The sequence below is a fragment of the Notolepis coatsorum genome (assembly GCF_963971535.1).
Source record: "Notolepis coatsorum genome assembly, chromosome: 3".
Taxonomy (NCBI): domain Eukaryota; kingdom Metazoa; phylum Chordata; class Actinopteri; order Aulopiformes; family Paralepididae; genus Notolepis; species Notolepis coatsorum.
This window is the reverse complement of record NC_140167.1, coordinates 41,405,245-41,430,437: the sequence shown is the minus strand read 5'-3', so window position 1 is coordinate 41,430,437 and position 25,193 is coordinate 41,405,245. Positions and strand designations below refer to the sequence as shown.

General features: G+C 42.7%; 2 protein-coding genes across 4 annotated transcripts in view; one reads left to right on the top strand and one right to left on the bottom strand.

Moving 5' to 3' along the window:
* Positions 1 to 340: 340 nt before the first annotated feature.
* On the bottom strand, positions 341 to 16,453 carry LOC311226174 (transmembrane protein 151B; the record flags this gene model as incomplete). Its single annotated transcript, XM_084311545.1, has 2 exons — positions 341 to 2,026; positions 16,310 to 16,453. The coding sequence occupies 2 exons, from the start codon at positions 16,451 to 16,453 to the stop codon at positions 341 to 343; spliced, it is 1,830 nt and encodes a 609-aa protein (XP_084167671.1).
* Positions 16,454 to 17,291: 838 nt separating this feature from the next.
* The window catches only part of rpap1 (RNA polymerase II associated protein 1), a 73,426-nt gene continuing 65,524 nt past the window's right edge, over positions 17,292 to 25,193 (top strand). The window contains exons 1-7 of one of the 3 annotated variants that reach the window (XM_084310474.1): positions 17,292 to 17,350; positions 17,979 to 18,203; positions 18,836 to 18,984; positions 22,338 to 22,430; positions 22,801 to 22,993; positions 23,586 to 23,750; positions 24,005 to 24,229. In XM_084310474.1, coding sequence (XP_084166600.1) covers positions 17,999 to 18,203; positions 18,836 to 18,984; positions 22,338 to 22,430; positions 22,801 to 22,993; positions 23,586 to 23,750; positions 24,005 to 24,229 — 1,030 coding nt within the window. In that variant the 5' untranslated portion in view covers positions 17,292 to 17,350; positions 17,979 to 17,998. Of the gene's footprint in view, positions 17,351 to 17,386; positions 17,484 to 17,978; positions 18,204 to 18,835; positions 18,985 to 22,337; positions 22,431 to 22,800; positions 22,994 to 23,585; positions 23,751 to 24,004; positions 24,230 to 25,193 lie in introns of those variants that run through there. The other 2 variants (XM_084310475.1, XM_084310476.1) reach the window with 2 other exon arrangements.

The window sequence follows — 25,193 nt, the reverse complement described above, 5'->3', positions numbered from 1 at the left end:
TGTCCTGCAGCCGTTTTCAAAGAGGCAGTTCAAATGTGAATATGAGCGTGTAACTACAGTACAGTGACAAGAAAATAAAACAGTATGACCTCTTTCTGATTGTGTTAGATGGTATAGGCCAGTGAAAGTGTCTTTTACTCAGCATGTGTTTAGTGTATTCATTACTTTGGAATCCCATCAATTGCAATTGCCCCCTCGTGCTTCACCAGTCTCTCTCATCCTCATTCTCTCATGGTCACAAATAATGACCAACACAACAATATCCTCCAACATTACTGATATTAACATCATCTAATATTAGAATTTATTAGGCCTAAATCAATCAAAATGTTTTTTCCCCTCATAAAGAGGTTTCCAGACAACAGGAGTCTCTGCGTACGTAGTAACGGCGCACCTCCCTCCCCTCTTCGCCGCCACAACCCTCGGCCCGGTGCACGATGAGCACCGGGAAGAACCGTGCGTCGCGGTAAGTGGGCGGGCTGTCGTTGAGCGCCAGCTGGCTGGAGTCGGACCGGCAGCATTGCTCCTCCACACAGCAGCGGTCGGTCAGGTTGCTGCTGCGGCTTCGCCACAGGCCCACGGTGCGCCGGGAACCGTACATGCGGCAGAGGGAGAACCGAGACGTGTCCAACGAGAGGCGAGAGTGGAACAAGGTTCCGTGGCGGGAGAAGATTGAGGAGCAGCTGGAGCTGGTGACTGTCCTCCTCCTTCCTCTACCTCCCCCTCCTCCTCCTCCTCCACCTCCTCCCCTTCCTCCTCCTCCTCCTCCTCCTCCATTCTGCAGCTGACAGCAGTGCTCACAGTCCTCCTGGGTTAGAAGAGTTCCGTAACTCTGGGCGTGTTGGCTGCTGTCCAACAGGACGCGGTTGGATGACACAGTGTCATCGACATCGGTCCTGGATTCTGAGTCCATCATGCCCCGGTTCATCAGCATGGCCTCTGAGTAGCTGGGGATCAACTGGCGGTTGGACCGGATGTGCCACTCCAGCTCAGTGCTGTCCACCGTGTCTACTCTCGGAATACCGCGGCCAGCGGTGTTCCTCACTGGGACCTCTTCATCGGTGGGAGAGGGGCTGCTGTGACTGTACTCCAGCCCAAACAGCTTCTCCACACGGTAGTGCACATAGGCTGTGCGATATTCCATCAGAACCCTCAGTGGCCAGGAAAGCATGAGCAGAGCAGCCAACCAGAAGACTACCTGGGAATTGTACCAAGGCAGCTGATCCGGGTCTACATAAGCTATCAGGTGTTCTTTGAAGTCCACATTCTTCAGCTGCATCCCCTCTCTGGCCTCCATGTAATCGTCCAGGCCCTCGATCTCAGAGAAGAACCGGGATCGCTGATTGAGGTAAGAGTTCTCCGGACCGGCTCCGGCGAAACTGAAGCACTTGGTGAACCGGAGTCGGGTCGCAGGTTGGCCCTCCAGCCCCCTGAGGTCACGAGACACGTCTTTCATCCCACAGCGGCTGTAGTCAAACTCCCCCTCCGCCACGTGCGTGTTGACCCTCTCGTGGTACACCTGCGTGGTGGTGTAGGCGTCCCCGTTGCGATACCGGGTGACCTGCCGCGTCCGCCGGACAAAATGGTAGCTGATGGCCTTCCACCAGACGCAAGGCCGGGCCTGTCGCATCCGCAGCACGCGTTCGTGCACACTGTCCACGTCGGCCTGGCACTGCAGCTCGCTCCGGGCCCGGCAGTGCCAACACTCCACCATGTACACGACATACAGCATGAGGAGGAAGGCCAGGGGGATGTAGATGTAGCCGTCTGAGCAGGGGCTGTCGTGGTAGATCATGGAGCGCCCGCTGCCTCCGACGCCCACCCCGGAGCCCCCCCGGAGAGAGGAGGTGATGGAGGAGGTGAAGGAGGAGGTGAGAGCGGCGTCGAAGCTGAGCTTGGTGACCCGGGTAAGCTGACACCAGGCCACGGCACCCAGGCAGCTGTACATGAGCAGAGAGAGCAGCAGGCAGCGCCAGTGAGACTCGCGGCAGACACACGCTCCCAGGGACTGCTTCACCGGACGCTGCTGTAGAGGGAGGAGAAGGGGAGATAGAGAGCGGTAGGAAGGGAGGTGGGTGGGGGGTGACAGACATGAGAAATGGGCACTTATGCCAATGAGCCCCTGGAACAACTGATATCATCGGCTTGGAGCACAAATGCAAATGAACATGGCTGTGCTTTGCTGAGCTTTTAAAATGTACAGTAAATCAGACTGGTGAGAGGCCATGGAACTAAGTGGAATTCAATTAGACCAAGCTGTACATACAGTATAGGATCAGTTTGGGGCTATGCAGAAATTGAATTGGTTGCCAAAATATTTGACTGATGTATTTCCAAATATCTACTTCTAAAGTTTCATTAACACATACTGTAGCTGTGGGAATGTATTTGCAGTTGTAAACAATACAATTTACCCTTGTTACTTCACAAATTGTATGCATGTATTTAGTTCATACAAGAATCCTGGGCAGAATGCAATTATGTGAACAAAAGGCTCTTGCTTTGTACAGATTAAGTTTAGCCTCTTCAGCAATCGAACATACAGTACACCAGTGTTTCTCCTTTTTTTTTTTTTAATTTTTTTTATTATTGCAAAACAAAACTTATTAAAAGTCAGTACTCAACACACAATGTATAATGAAACTTTCAGTAAAGGTGGTTAAAATATATGCAAGTACAGAAACAGGATAAAACAAAAATAGTCAATAATAACATTTTAACCGTATACCGTGTATATCCAGCGAAGTTACAATTATATAAATGTTAGTATATAATATACCCCGAATACCTATTTTCTAAAACCCTACACACATATGCTCCAGCTCAAATCCCCCCCTCCCGGACCCCCTCTTGGATAGTACCTCCATTATCCCTCACTCCTTACCAGACATCACCATTATAGGCTAGCTTTTATTCTCTCCACCACTTCTAACCACATTAACATTTTGGATTCATTGAGCCCTAGAATTCTTGCTGTTGATATTTCTTGATATATCACATCAAGATATGTAAGAAACCACACTTTCCGGCACATTTTTTCCGGTTGAAACCAACGTGATGCAATCAGTTTTTTAGCTACTGTGATACCCGATAAAACCAATCTTTTTAGTTGTGGGTTCACTGCAAACTCAAAAACATCATTCAATAGCAATACCGCGGGGTGTACAGGTATATTCCAAAATACGAGTATTGATAATTGTTGGGACACATCTTCCCAGAATGCCTTAACTGGTGGGCAGTCCCAATACATGTGCATAAATGTTCCTTCGTCCCCATTTGTACATTGGGAGCATTTGGAGTCTTGTATAAGCCCCATTTTGCACAGCCTTATAGGAGTCAAGTATGTCCTGTGAATATAGTTCAGATTGATTTGTTGATGATCCGGGTTCCTTGATGTAAGTCGGACATTTGCCCAGGCTCCTTGCCAATCAAAGTCATTTTCCAGGTCTGGTATATCCCTCCTCCAGACATTGTCTAGTTGAAGGGTTTCGTACGAGGACGTTAGTAATTGTGAATAAAAACCTGATACAAAACCTCCCATTGTATCTCTGTCATAGAAAAATTTGTGGTATCTGTGGTGTTCAATTGGTATGTGTAATGGAACACCGTGAGATCTCATACAAAGTCGTAACTGTATGTAAAAAAGCCATGTGGACTCGGTGAGGTTAAACTTTATGCATATTTCGACATAACTACAGAGGCCCTTGTTATTAAAAATATCCCCTAATGAGTGTATGCCTCTTTCTTCCCATACAGGGAATCTTATAGGTTGTTTTCCCATTAAGAGAGCATTGTTATTGAATATGGGAGTGTGATTATGCCATACTTGATTGTTAGGAAATTTCCTTTGAGTTTCCCGCCATGTCCTGATTGCATGGGTTATTATTGGGCCAAATTCTCGCTCACAATGCTTGATTGAAAGTTTAGTGTATGCTATGTCTTTCAATCTCTGTGGGGCTACTATGTTTTCTTCTAATTTTCTCCAAGATACCAAAGCCTCGGGGTCAAACCATATCTTCTTCAATGGTCTTAATGTGAAGGCATTAAAATATTGTAAAAAATCTGGGACTGCCATGCCACCGTCTGCTTTACTTCTCTGTGCGGTGGATCTTTTTATGCGAGGTGGTTTGTTATTCCAAATAAATTTGTATGTGGAGGTTTGTAATCTTTTCCAGTAGCCCTCTGGAGGAGGTAACGGAAGCATTGAGCTGAAGAAATTGATTCTTGGTAATACATCCATCTTAACTATTGATACCCTTGCCTGTACTGAGTTTTTAAGTTTTGCCCACCTGTCCAGGTCGTCCTTGATTTTGTTCTGTATTTTTGTGTAATTGTGCTTCACCGTTTGTCTTATGGTGGGGAATATTTCCACTCCCAAGCATCTGAAATGTTTTACCATCGGTATCGCACCTGGGAGGGTTATATCTTTTTTTGCAGGGGTGTTAAGTGGAAGGAAAGCCGACTTCGGCCAATTTATCTTAAATCCTGATAAATCACCAAAGTTCTCAATCAACTTGAGCAGATGAGGCAATGTGGTGTTGGGGTTTTGCATGAACAATATTACGTCGTCCGCATATAAACAAATTTTTTGTTGTATGCCCTTGATTACGATTGGTTCTATGGATTGGGATTGTCTTATATATTGTGCTAAAGGCTCTAATGATAAATTGAATAGTCCGGGACTAAGAGGGCAACCCTGTCTGGCAGAGCGTGATACCGGAAAGATTTTGGAGATGATTGTGCCTGTTGTAATCATGGCCGATGGGTCCTTGTATAGTACTTTAATCATATCAATGAAACCTTTTCCTAACCCCATCCTTTCCAATACTGCCCATAGAAACGACCATTCCAACCTGTCAAATGCTTTCATAGCATCCAGGGATAGTATCGCCTTAGGTGTGATGTCCTCTTTGTCTGTATCTAGTACGTGCAGTATTCGCCTTATGTTATCATTGATCAGGCGACCTTTTATGAAGCCTGTTTGGTCCGTATGAACTAAAGACGTCATATGCTTTTGCAATCTGATGGCTAATATCTTAGAGTACAGTTTGACATCGGTTCCGAGGAGGCTTAAAGGACGGTAACTACCGCATTCAGTGGGGTCTTTGTCTTTTTTGTGAAGAACTGAAATGAGTGCGGTATTTTGGTGTTCGATGAAGCTTCCCTCTTTGACTGAGTATAAGATCATATTTAGTAATAAGGGTCCAAATATGTCCCAGCAAGAAATGTACATTTCTGATGGGATACCGTCAATTCCCGGAGCTTTGCCGTTTTTCATTCCGGATATGGCCTTCTTGAGTTCTTCTAATGTGATCGGTACTTCTAACTGTTTAGCGTCTTCATCTGTAAGTTTAGGGAGAGTAATTTGATTAAGATATGTGTCTAATTTGTCTTGATCAAAGGTCGTTTCTGAGTTATATAAATCGGAGTAGAATTCTTTGAATGTATCGTTTATTATTTTGGGTTCTGTTACTAGAGCTTGTTGTTTCCTAATGGCAGTTATATCTGCAAATTTTGCATTAATTCTTAGTCGCATGGCTAATAGGTGACTAGGTTTAGAACCTTGGAAGTACTGCTGTTGTCTAGTGCTGCGTATTTGCAATTCCGATTTTTGTCTGTACATTGCTTTGATCTCGGTCTTTAGAATGTTAACTTGGTTATCTAGTCTAGTAGAGTTGTTGTATTTTAAAGAATTAAAAAGCGTTGAGTAAAGCGTTTCCATTTCAGACAGTTTTGTGTTTTGATTTTTGCGCAATATGGAGGTAAATCTATCCGAGAAATCCTTGATCATACTCTTTACCGACATCCATAATATTCTGGGATCTTGCACCGAGTTAGCATTAACTTGTAGGAATACTGTGAGAGCTTCTTTAATTTGTGTAATGAATTCCTTGTTGTTAAGCAGCATCGAATTAAAACGCCATCTTGGGGCCCGGGTAGATAATGTACCAAATGTTGCTTTCAGGATTAAGTAGCAGTGATCTGATAGCGCATTGGGTGTCATTTCCACTTCGTATTTATCAAATATTCTCGGGGATGCAAAGACGTAATCAATTCTGGATAGTGTGTTGTGTCTCGCCGAACGACAGGAGTACTTGCGGGTCATGGGGTTAAGTGAACGCCATAAATCAGTTACTCCTGTTGATTTCGACCAATCTTTTAATGCTTTAGATGAATTCTTTTGTTCGCTGGAGAAGGAAAGGTAAGTTTTGTCCATCCTTGGGTTCCAAATGGCATTAAAATCCGCACCTATTATGTATGAGTACTCGGGATGGTTTAACATTTCTCCTGTTAGTGAAGTGAAGAAACCCACTTCGTACAAATTCGGGGCATATACCGCTGCCAATGCAATTTTCCTGTTATTGTGTATAATCCTAGCTATAGTTATGCGCCCCTCAGCATCCGACCATACCCCTTTCAATTCGATATTTAATTTGCGTCTGACGACTATGGCTACCCCTCTAGTTCTCGTAGCAAAAGAAGAGTGACCAATATTATGGTATATGTTATCCGCTAACGTATTTATGTCTCCCTCTAAAATGTGCGTTTCGCTTAATAGTGCCACGTCCACATGTTCTTTTTTCATCAGTGTAAGCACGCTTTTGCGCTTGTGTTGTTTGTTTATCCCACCGGTGTTCCATACCATTATATTCAAACTAGCCATAGTCTATGCATGTTTTCGTGTAGTTTTTGGTAATGTTTCTGGTGTATGAAGCTACAATAGATGCACATCCAATTAATGAGGTCCCGTTGAGAGCTGAGCTTAAAAACATATATATATACAAATAAAAATCCCCTATTTTCCCCTCTCCCAGAAAGTCGAACATGCCTGTGTTCCAAGAACACATCCTCCGCGATTGACTTTCTCCCATGGTCCACCGGATTGCCCAACCTGAGCATTGTAATCCTAATTTTCCTATGCTCATTGCCATAGGATCTAACATTTCCATTCTATTGCAATAGAATGTCGCTTTTGGTCTTGCACCTTCCCTTACTGTAATGAAGTATTGTGATAAATAACCTAAAAATAAAAATAAAAAATAAAATAAAAAGAGAATAAACCTTTATCGACATATTCCTTTGAACCCTCCACCAACGTGTGAGGGAAAAAAAAAAAAAGGAAAAGATTGTAGATCAGTATTGACACTTAATGTGAAGAACATTGGAAAAGAATAATGTAAGTTACAATATATTTAAAAAATATATAGTAATATTGATACCTTAATGTGAAGAACATTGGAAAAGAACAATGTAAGTTAAATTATATTTAAAAAATATAGGGTGATGAGAAGAAAAAATGTAATAAAATAAAAATCAATGGAAAGATATAGATAAGGAATAAGAGATAAATAATTATCAACGTGGAGAAGCCACTAGAACCGATTTAACTGATTAGATAAGATAGAAAAGCAGCGCCTTTTAGCGCTTCAATGTGCCTTTAATGGAGTGATTACTTAAATTGTTAGAATAACCTTGCTGTGCCCATACGTTTATGTGTGGATAATTTTAAAGTATTATTAAGGGCTGATTGCACTTCATTTAATTTATATATGCTATGTGTATGCACACCGAATGTTATTGTTAGAGTTGTATGCTTCGTTGTCATGGTGCCTTATATTCTAGAAGGTTGTAGAATATACTAGTGCCTAGACTATTTTACATTCCAGAATGATCTAAGAGACCCAGGGCATTTGAGCGATAAACCCAGAATATTCCAGATAGATCTTTTTGCATTGATATTTATTTGTCCCCTCAGAGACCAGAGACTGAAATTATAATGTATTATGAATCGTATTATACACAGTACACATTGTTATAGACGACTTGCATATCGTTTGCTACTTTGATGAACACAGCAATGTTATTCCAACACTGGTGGAATGACCTCATTGATGAACACAATAAAGTCATTCCAACACTGGTATATATTTAGAGAGAGGCTTAACTGATTCCGGCATTTCCGTCATGCTTTGGGTTATTTGCTGCATTTTGAATCAGGAAATCCTCAGCATCAAAGGGTGTAAATGGACCTGACCTGCGGCCGTTATTGTCCAAGAATGATAACAGCGCCGGATATGCTAGCCTTGGCTTGTGGCCGGCTGTGTACAGCTTTTGCATCACAACTTTGTATGGTTGACGTCGGATGATGGCCTCTCTGCTCAAATCTTCGTAGATAAATATTGGTTTATCACCATACTTCAGCTTCCCACGTTGGTTGCGAGCATATTTGATGATTTCATCCCTTGTTGTAGTTTTCCGCAGAGTGACAATGATGACTCTCGGCCCGTTGATATTTTGCCCCTGGGAACCAATTCTGTAAACTTGTTCCACTTCTGGCACTTTGTTTGGATCGGAGTTATTCAAAATCGTTGATAACTCGTTTGGAAAGTTGATGTCATCGCAGTTCACTGATTCATCAAGCCCCACAATGCGGATGTTATTCCGCCTGTGGTAACGATGGGTTTCTAGTTGCCTCTCCATCACTTCGTTTTTAAGCAATTTTATTTCCCTCCGGTATTCATCTTTAACTTTTTCCATCTCTTCTCCCATCTCTGTCATGATACCTTGGTTCGCCTTGACTGCTTTTGTGTTTTCTGTCACCGAAATCTCCACTGTCGTGATTCGCTCTGACTGTGCATCGAACGCTTTCTTGACTTCTTCTAATTTCTCATCGATGTGATCGAATTTAGCCTCGATGCGATCGAATTTAGCCTCGACGTTTGCCTCGAGCGCCTTGATGTGTGTAATCTGCAGGTTAGACTGTTCTACCATCTGTTCTTTCATCAGGTTAGACTGTTCTACCATCTGTTCTTTCATCAGGTTAGACTGTTCTACCATCTGTTCTTTCATCTGGTTAGACTGTTCTAACTGTTCTTTCATCAGGTTAGACTGTTCTACCATCAGGTTAGACAATGTGTTGAAATCGGGTGGATTTCTGCTTACTTCAGTTGACGGCATATGGTAGATAGATGCAGTGACGTTGGAATCCATAAATCTGGCTGCTCTCCCTCTCACGGAGCTTGAATCTGTACCTTCTTTTATGTTGGTCTCTATTGACTCTCTTTCGGGGACCGTAATCGATGATCCCGGTACGTTGTCCTCTTCCTTCTCCTCCTCGGAGCTTGTCGCCGTCGGCTCAGAACCAGCGACGGTTAGGACGCGTCTATCTCGTTTTTTTACGTCCTGCGCCGTTGAAGTTGCCGTAGTTATTTTCTCTGCCTTCTTTCCACCTTTAACCATATTGTCTTTTGATATGGTTAGTGGAGGGTCTTAACAATACATACGATGTGGTCTATTCTCTTTCTTTACTGTCCAAATAATGTTTTTAAACGAAATTAGCGTTAGTGGGAGCGGAGCAATTGCAAAATGCGTGTGCTACATGTTGTAGCGTAACCGGAAGCCAGTGTTTCTCAAAGTGGGGGGCGCAGAGGCATGACAGGGGGGCCTTGAGATTTATTATTTTTTATTTTTTTTTGGATTACAGAAAATTGTCACTAAAGTGCTATCTGTTGCAGCTGCACTGTTCTCCATGAAAATACCATTTCTCAAAATCTGAAAATCATTATTTAATAAAACACAGAAAAGGATCACCAAGTTACTCTGGATAAAAAAAAACTTTACAGACAACATTGAGACAAAGCTTCCTGACACATCTCCATCCAAACTCTTGGAAGAACTCTTTGAAATCTCATCTGATACCACCTAGAGAGCTAGTTTCAGAGTGTGGTGCTGAGTACCAAGTATCTCATCTCATGGCCCACCAAGTATCTCATGATGCAGCAGTTAAGGTGTTGATACCATTCAGCACCACACAGTATCTGTGTGAAGCTGGCTTTTCATCATGACAGCTCTGAAAACAAAATATAGGGCCAATTTGAAAGGTCACGATATTGGTGTTATTTCAATAAATTTAAACATGGCCCATTTCATGACTATTTTGTTGGGGCGAGGGGGGGGGGGGGGGGGGGCCCAAAATATTTTGGTCCGCCAAAGGGGGGCCTGATAGAAAAAGTTTGAGAAGCACTGCAGTACACCTTGAATGTCAGCAAACCATGCCTGTAACTGAGGGGTACAATTCCCTGACTGTATTGATAAGTATGGTATCATTAAACCACTACCGCTTTATGTACTTTAATTACTGGCCATACAGTACATGATATATAAATATGATGAACACTTCCCACAATAAATCGGTTCCACACAAAGTTATAATTAAGTATTTATTGCAGCAAAAGGTACATAATATACTTCTCTATTATACTTTGAATGCACTTGTAAGGCAAAGGAATGTGCGTAGGCAAATCAATAATGAATGTCCATTCTCTGGTTACGCAGGAGGTAATTATACGACCTGAATCTTAGGGAATTATATCTATGGTGCACTGGTGATATATAGCGGGAGATACTGAAGGGTCCCCCCGGTTGTAAGCCAGCAGGGGTAGAGGATCTGTCGGTAGTAGAAAGTCTGGTCAACGATGACTAAGGAGACTCCAAGTACAGGAGACGGTGCAATAGTCTCTTGATCCACAGACGAATACAGCTGTTCTCCGTAGACTGTAGCTCCACAGTGAAGAAAGCTAGCCTGCCTCAGGCTCTCTGAGGCGCAGACTCGACGTGGCTCCTCACAGGGTAAATCCCACACACGTGTAGGCGTCGGCGATTCTCCGCTCCATAAATCACAGGACCAAAACAAATATAATCCAGCCGTAAATGGCTATGCAGTCGTCGGGTAGATTAATCCAGTGTACATGTCCACACGGTCCTCGTCTAGGTCTCCTCGGGTGAAAGCGCCATGAAAGCAGCCCAGCCTGGATAAGCACTCTAGCTGGTACGAGGAAGCGTTGGTGATGCTGGTCACTGTAGAACTTTAGCCGCACGATACACTATACACAAATAGACTATTACTGACTTAATAGAAATATGTCGCACTCGACGGTATAGCGCCAAACTCTGACACTTCAGTTATTAATTCGCACGCGGTCTCAATGCTCTCTTTGGGGCCAAACAGGCCATACTTCACCGCACGGAGTATCGTGGGTGAGGCTTCAACTTTAGTTCCTAAGTGCTTCTGTATTCACCTGCGCCATATTTATATGCACAGCGAACAATCTAGTGCCAGCCTCATTTCTGTCTCGTATTCTTGGGCAAGGCCGGGCATGTACAGACATGTCTTGACGGTGGCTTTGAACCTGACTCTGGAGGCATGGCCCTGGCGCCTGTGGACCGCTGTCCAATAGGAGAATGAAATATTATGGTCTGTACTAGGCTAAAGGGATATTCCGTGTATATGTACAAGGAATATACAAGGGATATCAAAACGATATACAAATACTATGCAATATATATCAATCAATAAATATATATATTCGGTTTAATCTGATCCTTTGTAACAATGCCCGTATACTGTATATTCAACCACAACAGGAAATACATAGGTCATTGTTATGCACATGAATACACACACATTCAAGCAGAGTTAGACAAGCATGTGCATGTGAATACACACACACATTCTGTCTTATATTATCATCTGCTGAGTAGAGGTTGACCAGCTCTGTGCAGCATCCCACGGTCAATCAGTCTGCTAGACAGACCGTGGTAGAACATTTGCAATACTCAACGGCAGCAAATTTCTCCCATTCAGCAAAGGCATAAGCCAAGAGTTGCTACTCAACCACTAAAGAATCAGTTTCATTGTACTACATTGTATCTGGAGGACAACCTGGGAAGGAAACACTAAGTTTGTGTGTCCCCAACCATGGACTGTTCACCCGCCTGCGGGGTACTCGCTCTGGGGCACGCTACCGCAGCCTCCCAGGCAGAACCAAATAGTTTCTTCCCCTCAGCTGTCAGACTTCTGAATCAAAACTCTACTTAGCCCACTGCACCAGTCACTGTATACCTGAATGAATGAATGAATGAAGTTTATTTTTCGGTCTTGTTTACAGACAAATCAAAAACACACCCGTGTGGACTTACAAAAAGAAAAGAAAAAAGAAAAAAAATCACAAATGTACATATTCAAGGCAAGCTCACACACAAAATCCAAAATCAACGACCGAAAAAAAGGAATAGGCTGAAGCACATGCTTATTTTTGCGTATCCTTTACAAATTCTTAAAAACTAAATATATTTTAATATGTGTATATAGCCCATACCTTATGTAGACTTTATTTAAAAATATATATATAATTCTCACCATCACACATTGTGCTGACCATTGCACTTTACTGTACAGTTTTATTTATATATGTCTTATTGCAACCGACTGTTGATTGTCACATCCTGGTTGGACGTACACAATCTCGTTGCACAGTCTTGTACTGTGTAATGACAATAAAGTTAATCTAAAATCTAATCTAAATCTAAGTGACACAGAACACTTTATTTGTGTACAAACATAGACATGTCACAATCACGGCCCGGGCCTACCTCTCCCCCTCCTTCCGTGCCCTTACATGGGCAGCTTCCTACCTCAGTGTTCACACGCTGTCAACTGGCATCAATCGGCGCAGCTGAGAGTGATCCGCTCATCAGCAGCCCCGATATACTCTCTACGGATCCTGCTACTCCTCGTCCGAGTGTTACTAAACCTACTTAGGTACAAGGACGTATCCTACCTTGCTGCTCTTTCTTTCCTAAATGCCTACCTTGCTCTAACATTTGTTCTCCCTGTGTCCAGGACCATCCGCTGCCGGCCTACGCTGTCTATCGAGACACCGCCCGCCCGGACGTTCCTGTGGCGAACGAGGAGTGCTCCTGCTCGCACTATCTAATATTCTGTGTTGTTTATATTACCGCATTGTACCTATTGGAATAAACAACCCTAAAACACGCACAACAACAAGACATCAGACCAGGATTGTACATTTTTCGTGAGTCTGCTTGGAGAGCCAGATTGGCAGAGTTTGGATTTGCACATTTGTTATGGCCATACATTTGCTACATACCAATCATAGAAAAGACTCTGGTCTTGTGACTATAGGCTATGTTTTCCCACAGGAGAGTAGGCCATGGTTTGATTCCCTGTGGTCGTTATTATAACCCACCTCCTCTGCTCTGGAGTGGGAGAATTTATGGTGACATACCTTCATCCATTACTGCACTGACAGATTGGGAATGTCACTTACTGTAGGTGGTTCCACCACAGTTATTTATGAATCCACAGGGATTCAATTCTGTGTGACCACAGTGAACACACTTACAGTAGTATCAATAGTCGAGAGCCTAAAATTTGAATTGGTCAAATTGGTTTTCTTGTACAGTGGTATACCGGTTAAACGGATATGTACAGTTCTGTCTCGTATATATTATTATTTAAAAAGTAAATATATATATTATTAAAGTATTGATTTATTGTAAGCCCCAATGAGCAAGGAACATAAGATGCAAAACTGGGAAATAAAATAAAATGAACTATCCGCTGTTGCTTTACAAATTAAGTGTATTGTGTAATGTTTGGTTTTAATCGCTCAGAGATAGAGTGACATGTGAAGGTTATTCCGACTACAACCAGGAAGGAAAATCCTGACTCAGATGAAATACACGCACCCGTCGATAATCCAGTGTCAGTAGTAGCAGTGACTCACACAAGTGACACTGGGAGGGCTTTTCCACTACTGCCAAACCCAACACTGTTGGACAGCATACAAATATGAGGTGATTGTACATTTGTACCTCAGTGTGCAAAAAGAAAAGACATAATAGACTATGACATAATGACAAGCTATATGGATTCTCTGAATCTCTGTTTTTGCCACGACGCTGCTCTATGAAAAAGCACTTCAGTGAGCTAGTGGCTCTGAAGTAGAAACAACTCTTGTCATTTTACGGTCTTTCCATAGCCACTGTGTTCTATGGTCGACTGCACATGGCGGCCGATTCCCCAGATGGAATCACAGTAATTACTCCATGACAGACTAAGGGTAGAAAGAGAGATAGTCAAGAGAGAGTGAGAGTGAGAGAGAGAGAGAGAGAGAGGGGGGGGGTTCTCTCTCTCACACACATACGCGCACACACGCACACACACATACACACACACACACACACACACACACACACACACACACACACACACACACAGCAGGGAAGGGGTTTGCAAAGACCTAGGGTAATATAATTGTAAAATGCAGTACATAGGCTATAAACACTATAGTCCTAACCCTAAGTCATATAGCCTGAACGCAAGCACTGTGACAACCAGGGGCGGGGCTAGGGGGTGGCTACTTGGGCTCAAGCCCCGAATGTTTTCTGAAAAGCCCCGAATCTATTTAAATATATATATATATATATATATATATATATATATATATATATATATATATATATATTTTTTTTTTTTTTTGACAATTTATCATTGTTACATGAAAATATGTTTGCACCAGATTTAGCAGAAGCTAATTTCCATCTGTAGTCTATCCAGCTGCTAACTGTATTTGAGTGAGTTAAGTCTTGGTGTTATGGTAGACTCAGACCTAAGCTTTAAATCACAATCAACAAGTTGACAAAAACATAATTCTTCCACCTTAGAAACCAGCTAAAGTAAATCAAAAGGACACTGAAAACCAGATCCATGCCTTTATCTCAAGCCGACTCGACTACTGTAATGCACTCCTTACCGGCCTCCCGAAAAAATACGATGATAACTATTTTATTGCAATGCACTATTGCATTATTTTATTCTATTTTACTAACTATTTTATTGCAATGCACTATTTTACTTTGTATCAGTGATAATCAAACCGTAAACAAAGACGCATATTAACACTTTCAGCGCCAGATGGCGCTGTTTACTGTTACTGTTGAAAGGCCAGTGCCTTTTAACATGGGGATACGTGGCTGTGTTTGCAGGCCTAAAGCTATATTATATAATAGCTATGGATCTAATAATATAGTCGATTGTCATTGAGTTTCTTCCGGTCAAGATGCAAAAAACAGATCATTTTTCCATCCATACATTTCCGTTTTATACCGTCGTGAATATGAGTGTAGTTTCAGGGTGGTCTGGTGTCATTTCCAAAATGACAGACACCAAGCCACATCGTTTCAAATGGAGTGCAATAGCGGCTGCAAGGTGTTAGGCGGCGGTATTGGACTTTTGAGATCTCAGACCCATCCCCAGTGATAACACAGGCTGCCGGCATGTCTTTATGAATGGAAATATTGAATAAAAGAAACAACGATGAAAACCCAACTATACTCTGGTTTTCGGGGGTCCTGGCGCTCAACGTTCGGCGAGTTAACCCTAGATCTTAGATCCTAATATGAAAAACGATGTGATTTAATGTTCTATGTCTTACCTTGACTTTGTCTATTTTACTGCTATCTATTTTATGCTTTATGTCTGCACTTTATCTTGATCTGCCAATGTTGTGCTCATTTTATGCCTGTCTTTTTGTACTGCTGTGAAGCACTTTGAGCTGCAATTCTTGTATGAAAGGTACAAACACAGTGTATTATTATTATTATTATTATTATTATTATTATTATTATTATTATTATTATTATTATTATTATTATTATTATTATTATTATTATTATTATTATTAATTATTATAGTTTGCTTCATTAATTAAAGGGTGTGAATTTAAGTGTTCTCTAGTGCCTTTTGTCCACTTTAAGGTGGTGGTATAAGTTAAAGGTTGTGGTGTCGAAGTAAAAAAAAATCCCTGCCCGCTTACGCCTATCTGGGCTAAGCCCCGGATCTCCTACAATCCTAAATCCGCCCCTGGCGACAACATGCCAGAGATGGCCCGCTTGGAAACCAAATGCACCGGCTTATCAGAAGGAGGACCTTGTTGGGTCACTGTCCATCATGTGAAACTGTCTGCTGGGACAGCAACCACACATGTAATGGCATCCAATGGTGCACAGTGAGCTGTGGATAGAATATTCATTTTGTGGTAAACCAATAGCACTTAAACAAAATGCTAAATATCTTACATGTGATAAATTGCAGTGAAATGCAGTGAAATGAAATATGCTGTAATGGGAATAGTGTGTTACATACATGTATGCTGCAGCTGCTGACTTTATAGTGCATGCCTTGAGACTGGGATGAGTGGGTTTTACAATTTACAGCTAAAAATGTATGCCTTACTTTCTAAAAGAGAAAAAAAAAAGTCTGAAGTGACAGACAGATCTGTTTCCTTGCAGCTTAGTGTGTTTCTTTATTTTCTTTGGTATTTTATTATTGGTATTATTATTATTTTTTTTTTTTTAATTATTATTATCGTTACTACTACTAGCGGTATTATTTTAACAAAACATAAAATAACCTTTGTGCCTGAACATTTTGCTGTCTACCTACCTCCTCCAGAACATCAATGCTGACCGGTGTCTCCCCCTCTTCTCCTCCCTCCTCCTCGTCCTCCTCTTCTCCCGCAGCATCATTCGGACTATCGGGCGCCGTGTCTTCCGCAGTGGTCTCAGTTTCCAGGTCGGGAGAGAACATGCTGCAGTTTTAGCATTGCAGAACGAATAAGTTCATTCCTGCTTATTATTAACCTGCACCATTTTAGCCTTCCCCCCGTTTGCGCCCTCTCTTCGCTCCACTGTCCGCCGCACACCATCTGGGCCGGTGCCAATCTGCTGTTGAACGGGCCGGGGATCCCGTGGTGGTCCCGACTGCTTGGACCGAGGGGGGAGGGGTCGTGGTGGGATTTCACCGCAGCAGAGACAGAGGCAATTGGGCATGATGGCGGCGCCAACGAAGCCTATTATTAATTCAATTGGCAATTTAATTCACACGTTAAGCTCATTAATAGCCTATAAATACATGAAGGGGTCTTGGTCGTCGGTCGATCGCAAAACGAGAGAAGCTGCTCCACGCAGATGCCACGGTGCTGTCCATGGTGCTGAAGGTGTCGGTGCTGGCGCGGCGGAGGGATAACGCGAGACCTAAATGTGGCTACCCTCACACGCCACTAATTAATTCTGTACATTTAGCCAATTAATTACAATTTCCTACTTAATTATGTTGTACTAAAAATGTGCACATAGGCGGCTACACGAAAGGACAAAAGGGACAACGAAGTATCCTTGAAACGTGATGTTCTGCTCATGGAGGTATACTGGTCTAAAGAGGGGAAACGTTGTCATCCTGGACCTAGAATGAGTCAATAAGCGTATTGCGACTGTATTCCGTCAGTGGATACGTTTTTTGTACCATACTGTCTGACATGTGTCATTATGATCATTATGGTCTGTGAGAACTCTCTGGATGAGTATCGCACTGAACCTTTATTTTGAAGGTGGACTTCGGTGTCACATGGAATTCCTTCCCCTGGTCTGTTGCTTCAATCTGAACTCTCTCTCGCGTGATGAACGCAGGAGAACTCTCTCATTAAAGGTGACCAGTTTTGCATAACAACATAGAATAAACACACTCAACTCTACCGGCGTTATTTGGTGGTGCTATTTAATACTACGCGTGTTCATTGCAATGGTTTCGGATTGAGGAAGGCTTGTCTCCAGCTCTAGAAGTTAGTAAGTCTAGCTGTTAGCTAACGACGTATCACAACAGCTAACACGCTAACGACAGTTAGCTGTATCTTTCAAGCTGTTGCAGCATCAACCTGATATTGTTGTAATCTTTCAAATACACGTCGTAGCTACTATTGACACAGATGTTCCTTGTTGATCTGTTTTGTGAGTTTTGACAACTGATTAAAATGACACTGGCGTATGTAACATAGCTAACGTTACATAAGCTACAGGAGTTGGTCTTATTTGATGACAGATGATGTTTATTTACACAATATCCCGCCAGGATAGGTTTGAGTTCTCGAGTCCCGTTCGGTCCTACTAACGTTAGATGATCTCTCCAGTTAAACCTTAACCCACCCTAATTACCTCCACAGTAAGATGATAGTTGGCTGGTTGAATACATTTGAGCTCAGACATGGCTACATTATCATCACGCACACAACGTGACGTGCCATTATTACTAACAACACTGACTTTGTTTAATAAATTAGGGATCCTTGTCTTCAAAGGGATGTTGAGGCGTCCCAAGCCCACTGACTCCGAGGCAGACCTCCTTCGAGAGCAGGAGCAGTTCCTCGTCTCCGGCACCCCATCCGCGGCGAATGTGGTCCGCCGTCCAGACAAGAGGAGAGGAGAAGCTGGAGGAGGAGGCGGCGGCGAGGACGCGGACGTGGAGGAGAATGGAGGAGGTCGGAGAGATGTGGTGTCCATAGCAGGTTAATGGCCACTCTTGTTTTCTGTTTTACTCTAAATCTACTAGGGCTGTCTTAAATACTTCGAAGCTTCGTTCGATGGGCATGGGATTCGAATATGAAAATAAAATGCGATTATGTAAAAAAAAGAAGAATAATAATAATATGATTTTTTATTTATTGCTAAATCAACTCTGCCTCTCTTTACAACGAGCAATACAACGAGCAATGCTGTTTGTTATTTAAGATGAGGTCGGACTTGGCACTGATAGATTTGTGTTCATTGTGCTGCTTTTATAAAGCCTCAAATGACGGCTTACAATATTTCATGGAAGCAAAGTGTTTAGTTTGTCTAAGATTTAAAAAGGTTTAAACTTTACAGCACTGACAAAAGCTTGAAGTACTGTCTGAGCAGATCATTGAATGTAAAGTGGTTCTATACCCTCCTAATTGTTTAGCATTTTTTACAAAATTAGAAAATGTAAATACCTTGAACCTTTAACCACTAATTTTACTTGTACTATAAGACAGACACAAAGAGTTTACCTCCTTTATACACAAAGCTTCCTTATCTTTCAAATAACCATCATCTAAATACCGTACGTCAACAATAACATAACATAATGCTCATTCTGTATTTGTCTCACTCGCTGTAGATCTTCCGGATCAGCTCCCGACTCTGACGCCAGCCCCACCCAAGAAGTCTCGCTTCAAGGCCGAGCGAGTCCGCTTTGAGGACGAGGACGCCGGGGAGAGGCTGGACAGACATGACACTCATATCAGCGCCGTTCTCTCTAGGATCGTTGTGAGTTGTTGGCGATCTCTCTGTCTCCTCGCCTTTTTTCTTGTTTCTCTTTGGTGTCTGTTTACTGTGGAATTTGGCATTGATTATAGCCTTAACTCATTCTGTGCCAAACACGAGATTTCTTGTGTTTCAAATCCAAGCGTTGAGCGCCAGAAAACGAGATATCTAGTTTTTAGATCCCTTTTTATTGTTTTCGATTTTCCCATTCTAAACACTTGCGCGGACCTGCCTGTGTCTCCCTGACACCGCTGCCTACGTTATGATTGCAATAACGATCGAATCCCGACAGGTGGCAGTATCGCCTATCTTTTGAACTGGGTCTCTCAGTTGTCTCTCAGTGCCTCTGGCTGCAGGAATCCCCTCCCCCTCAAAGTGAAGCAGCACACAGCCATCTGTCGCCGATTTGCTCGCCTGAAACCGGGCCCAATGCACACCAGTAATGGCGATCGCGATGGAACTACTGGGATTATTCATTTTGGAGTACCTTCTGACAAAGGTAAGGTCTATTTTGGGTAGGGGTGTAACGGTTAGGGATGGGTACCGAATTCGGTACTTTTGAGGTACCGAACCGAAACACGTCGGTACTACCGAGTATCGAATCAAGTGAGAAACCGAAAAAAAAATTAAAAAAAAAATTAAAAAAAATATTTTTTATTAATTTTTTTTTTTTACTTTTTTTTTTACTTTTTTCTTTTCATGTCAACTTTCACACGCACAATATATGCTTACCTAGGATTTGACTTGATTCAACAACAAAGCAGTCGGCGCAATGACAAGCCGAAAACTGTAGAAATTGTAGTTATTTGAAGTTTGGATTTTTTTTTTACGACTGAGGTAGGTAAATTAAATTTCTTGAGACTAAAGTACCGAAAAAAGGTACCGTTGGGTACCGGTATCGATTCACAGGTACCGGTACCGGTATCGGTTCAAATGTGAAAGGTACCCATCCCTAGTAACGGTACGCGAATACGTACTGTACCGCCTCAATGTTGTCCTCCGGTACAGTATGCGCTGTGCACCGAACGATTGCAAAGGTACGGAACCTTTTTTTGCGGAACTTAAATCCCCCCGGCCCTAATATAACGTGCACAACTAACCGGATGTTGTTTGTTCATCCCACACAGCCACGCTGAACGAGAGCTGTAATTCAGCATAGCATATTAGCCTTAGTATGGCGAGTGCAATACTAACTGACCAGCCAGAGCTAGAAGATGCTCCCACAACATTCAAGTCTCCCGTTTGGGATCATTTCGGATTCCCAGTTAACCACAGTAATGGACAAAGACAGGTGGATTGCACTAAAGCTACGTGCCGGCTAGCCCCTTTCGTGACTGTGATGCACACTTGTGATGCAAGCCTTGCATCACAGTCACGAAAGGGGCTACGTGCTGGCATTGTTCAACTTTATTGCAAACTTTATCACGCATTTGAAACGGCATCACCCGAATGTGAATATCACTGGTACACGGAAGAAGCAAACCCAGTTCCCCGTGGCATTCAAGCAGCATCTCGCTATTAATTCAGACCGGGCCAAAGCAATAACAAACGCCATAGGTGTTTTTATAGCAGCAGATCTGCGACCATACTCCGTTGTCGAGAACACTGGGTTTAAGCACATAGAGCATAGAGAGTAATAGAGCCCCGCTACCCTCTCGTCCGTATTTCAGCCAGCAAGTCATACCACCAGCTCTATATAAACAAGCCCCTTTTCGTGACTGTGATGCAAGCCCTGCCCCTGTATTCAGGCAGGGCTTGCATCACAGTCATGAAAGGGGCTATGTATAAACAAGCACACGCTACAGTTGTCCAAGGCATCTGCTATATAATAATTTACAGGTTACAGCAGTAAGCATTAGTTTGCTCAGTAAATTATGGCCAATTCGTTTTATATTGTTTAATACAGTTTAAATAAATAAACTGTACCGAAAATAATACCGAACCGTGACTTCAAAACCGAGGTACGTACCGAACCGTGGATTTTGTGTACCGTTACACCCCTAATTTTAGGTCTATTTTACCGAACCTAAAACATGCTTTTGTATTGATCACAGCGTCGTATTTTACCGAACCTAAAACATGCTTTTGGTAACGATTGCAGTTTCCTAAAATGACCCCCCCCCCCCATGATGACTTTGTGAAGAAACACCTATATGGTATATAGTACCTTTGATTTGGAAATAATATAGGTTTCAGGCGAGCAACCCGAATGATTTGCGCATAATGCACATAATACGTCATAACCGTTCCAGGAAATCAGCCTGGATTATAGTGAAACGAGGCGATCTTTAGCACGGGATAGGGCACAAACGAAGGTATGTAGACATACACTGTTTTTTCCATGTTGGACTATAAATAGTGCTTGTCAAATTAGCCATACTATTGTCTCCATAGCTATAATACGATAGCTCCGCAAACATCGTGGTGAAAATTATCAATAACGCATGGCGCCAGAGATTAAAGATGAGAAAACAGTGTGGCAGTCAATGAGTTAAAGGAGCACTTCACCAAAAGAGGTTTTCACATATTAATTTAGTTTGATAGTTATTGAGAGTATGAGTTTGAATATTGCCACCAGCGATGTCTTCAGGGACATTGAATCCTTGTGTTGTGCTAATTACAGCTCAATTAAATAATAAGGTAGCAGTCCCTCACAAGTTTTATCTGCATCATTTCATATATAGGCCATATTCAAACTAATTTACTCTCAACAACTGTCAAACTAAATTAATGTGTGCAAAACGGTCTTTGGATGTGTCAGAGAGTGTGCTAAATAAATCAGCATTGTTTTTTGGTAAAGTTCCCTTTTGTAGCTTTAGCTTGTAGCCTATTGGCATTGTGTGTAACATTAGCATGCTAGCTATATAGCTCTAGATTATAACTTGTTGCCTTTGTTGATAGCCTTAGCATCACAGCTAGCTTAAGTTAACAGTGTAGTGATGTAGATGGTGAGGTAGGGTGGCTAAGATGTAGATGTTTGGTCTGTCTGTGGTGTTGGATCCGCTGACAGTGGGATAGAGGTTGGTGGTTCCTTCTGGAGATGTTGGCGGTCTAACTCATTGACACATCCGTGATGAGAGATGCCCACTTGATACTCCCAATGACATGCCCAGACTCTGCACTGCCCACACACACCCTGTCACATCTCAACAAGGATCCTATGTCCTCTTATGTACTGGCACAGGGGATATTACAGCTTATCCTATGTATTGGTAAATGTTACAGTTCCCTATTGAGTCTACATCTACAAGTAGCCTGTGTATACCTTATATTAACCCAATATATGGGTTTCCTTCTGTATTATTTTTCACCTGCAGTTCACAGTTTCTCTCTGCAACACTCTTGTTTATTTCCAGGAGAGGGACACCAGCTCTACTCCAATCTCTCTGCCAGAAATCACGGGCATTGCTTTCCCTAAAGTAATGCATCGCTCTGAGACTGACAGCCAGGTAGGAACACATTATGTAATATGTATGGTTTGTTAACTTTGTTTCCATCCATGATAAATGATACATAATTTTGAGATTTATGTCAAGTTCTGTTCACCAGGGTTTATTCAATTAGAATGTATACACTTACCCAGATTCTCAAAGCGCAGTAAACTTTGGCAGTGTATAAATACAATGTACATTCATGCCTTGTAATGGTACAATATACCACACACTAATTTAAAAGACAGGATTCAAGGTTTGGACTGTCTGTCAATATTCAAGGCTTTTTTAAAGGATTCTATCTTTGTCATACTGTTCTATTACCTTGGTTTTTAAAGTTATTCCATTAATCGCTTAATAATCACTTATTTTCTTCCCTAATGACCAGATGCCAGTATCTTCTGCTGGCGGCGGAAAGAGAAGCATCTTTGCCCGTCAGATCGATGCCCAGAGACTGAAGGAGGGTAAGACGCCATTATTCTGTTCACCTGAAGCTAGTGGTCATGCAGCTGAACCCAGGGGCCAGACCCTCCCTCCAGAGACTAGTATGGAAACAGATCAACCCCCTGCTGCATGGGATGGTAAGTAGACTTGGGATCAGACGTCATACTAAACACAATACACACTGGTTCCTTTTTTTCAACGTTCACTTCTTAAGATGGCTCTGAATGTTGTTACTATTCAGAGAAAGATATAGTGTCTGTTTACATGTTTGTCAATTCAGTATTTCCCCCTAGGTTGACTGCTTTGGTTATCCCCAAACCAGAACAAATGACAAGATTCTAACATTACAGATTTCAACAGCCCATCCCAACCAGGCCTACACACACACACGCACACACAAACACACACGCACGCACGCACGCACACAAGCACGCACGCAAGCAAGCTTCCATTAGCCTGGCAAGCCTTCTTTTTTGTGCTTTTATAAGACAGCCATACTATATAAAAATAAATGAAATGTTTAGCCTAACAGAACCTTGACTCATTAAGTCAAGTCCATCCTTTCTTGTTGGATAAAGTGGTCGATCTCATGATCATATGGTTGAATCCAATAAGAGTTCCATAGCTAGCTTAGTACTAACAGCAGAGTAGCATTTAACTATATTGTAGAAAATGTTGCATTATTTACTCCTGTTGGGAAGCTAACGTAGTACCCCTCCTCTTTCCAAGGGCCGAGTGCACTCTCAGGCTCCAGGCTGGTGTCTGGCCAGGGCCTGGGGCGTCCAGACAGCTCAGTGGAGACCATGAGGATCCACCAGGAGAACCAGGTCAAGCTCCAGGTGATGTCCAAAGCGGAGATACTGGAGGAGCAGAAGAAATTGTTGGTTCAGCTCGGTAGGTTTTTTGCTACAGTAGTACACATTTATTACATAGTCAGTTTCTATGCAGAATGAATTGAGAGCAGGAATTGTCATGGGAAGTAGTTGTGTCGCATTTTACTCATTGTTGTTGTCCACTAAAGAAGTAAGCACTAGCACCTGTAGTGCGTTCCAATCCAGGCCAGTACAGTATATCAAGGCTTAGTGTAGTTGGGTTGGTTCAGCTGTGTGTATAACATGTTTTTTTTTTTTTTTTTTTTTGCTCCCTAGATCCTCGACTGGTGGAGTTTGTTAGATCTCGCAAAGCCCAGAGTGCCCCATCCTCTACCTCCCCACCCAGATGTCGCAGGGAAAGATGTCTTCCCGAAGACATCGCCGCTCAGTCTGTCTCTTACAGGACCGCTGGCCAACCGCAGGAACCCCTGGAGGTAGAGATGGAGAAAGAGGAGGAGGAGGAGGAGCCGACACAGCCGACACAGCCTACTCCCATCACAGGTAGGATGAATCCAAGACAGGCTCGACTCCTGTACGTCTGAAAGGATCGAATGGGGGAAAAGTTAGATTGATGAATAAGCTGCACAAGCTATTTTAACCTGCCTCTTCCCTCCTCACTTCTCATTTGGGTCCTTTTTATGCTTATTTAATCAAGTCTTGAGATCTAAATGACATTCAGTATTAACTAAGGAGCAGAGCCCCACAGGGTGGTCTGGCGTTCAAAAGCAGAGTGAATGTCACAAACCCTGTGGGCAGCGGGGAGTATTATGAAGAGCTTGCTTAGTCTGCACTGTCGAGAAGACCAACACCTGCCAACTTTGTCCACCTCCGTTCTTCCCTTACCTCCTTCTCTCTATCCTACTCCATCCCTCCCTCACCTCATCATTCCTGTCTTACAGCCCCCCCCCCCCTAATTGTCCCAACTAATGGGGTATTGCAGGAGAGGGAACCCTTTTGCATGCGTGACTGGAATCTCTAGCTGGAGTTGATCATTGATTTCACTTTGTCTGATTAGCACAACGACTGGCTAGAGCCAAGCGGTAGCCACTCCGGGTAATGGAGTCACTGCGGATCAGGCAAAGAATGCACATCCAAGGAAATGCTTGCTAACGAGATACATTACAGCCAGGATCCCACTCCGGGTCTTCTTCATCAATCATCCCCTCCCAATCCCTCCTACAGTAAATGAAGCTGAATCACCTCATCATTGTCCCTATAGATCAGCTGTGATTGGTTGCCAGTGCAATCCTGTTTTATAGACATGTCGACCCCCCCCCCCCATGCCCGGTTAAAGAAAACATTACGCCATGTACTACTTGTAAAATGAGAAGAAAAGTGTTATCGAGACAATGAAGACAATTAGTTGCAGACTGGACTCAAGTTTACTTGGGTTGACATAGATGCTCATACAGACTGGTGCACTCTTATATATCGTCCGGGTCGCACCCTGGCATTATATGGTACC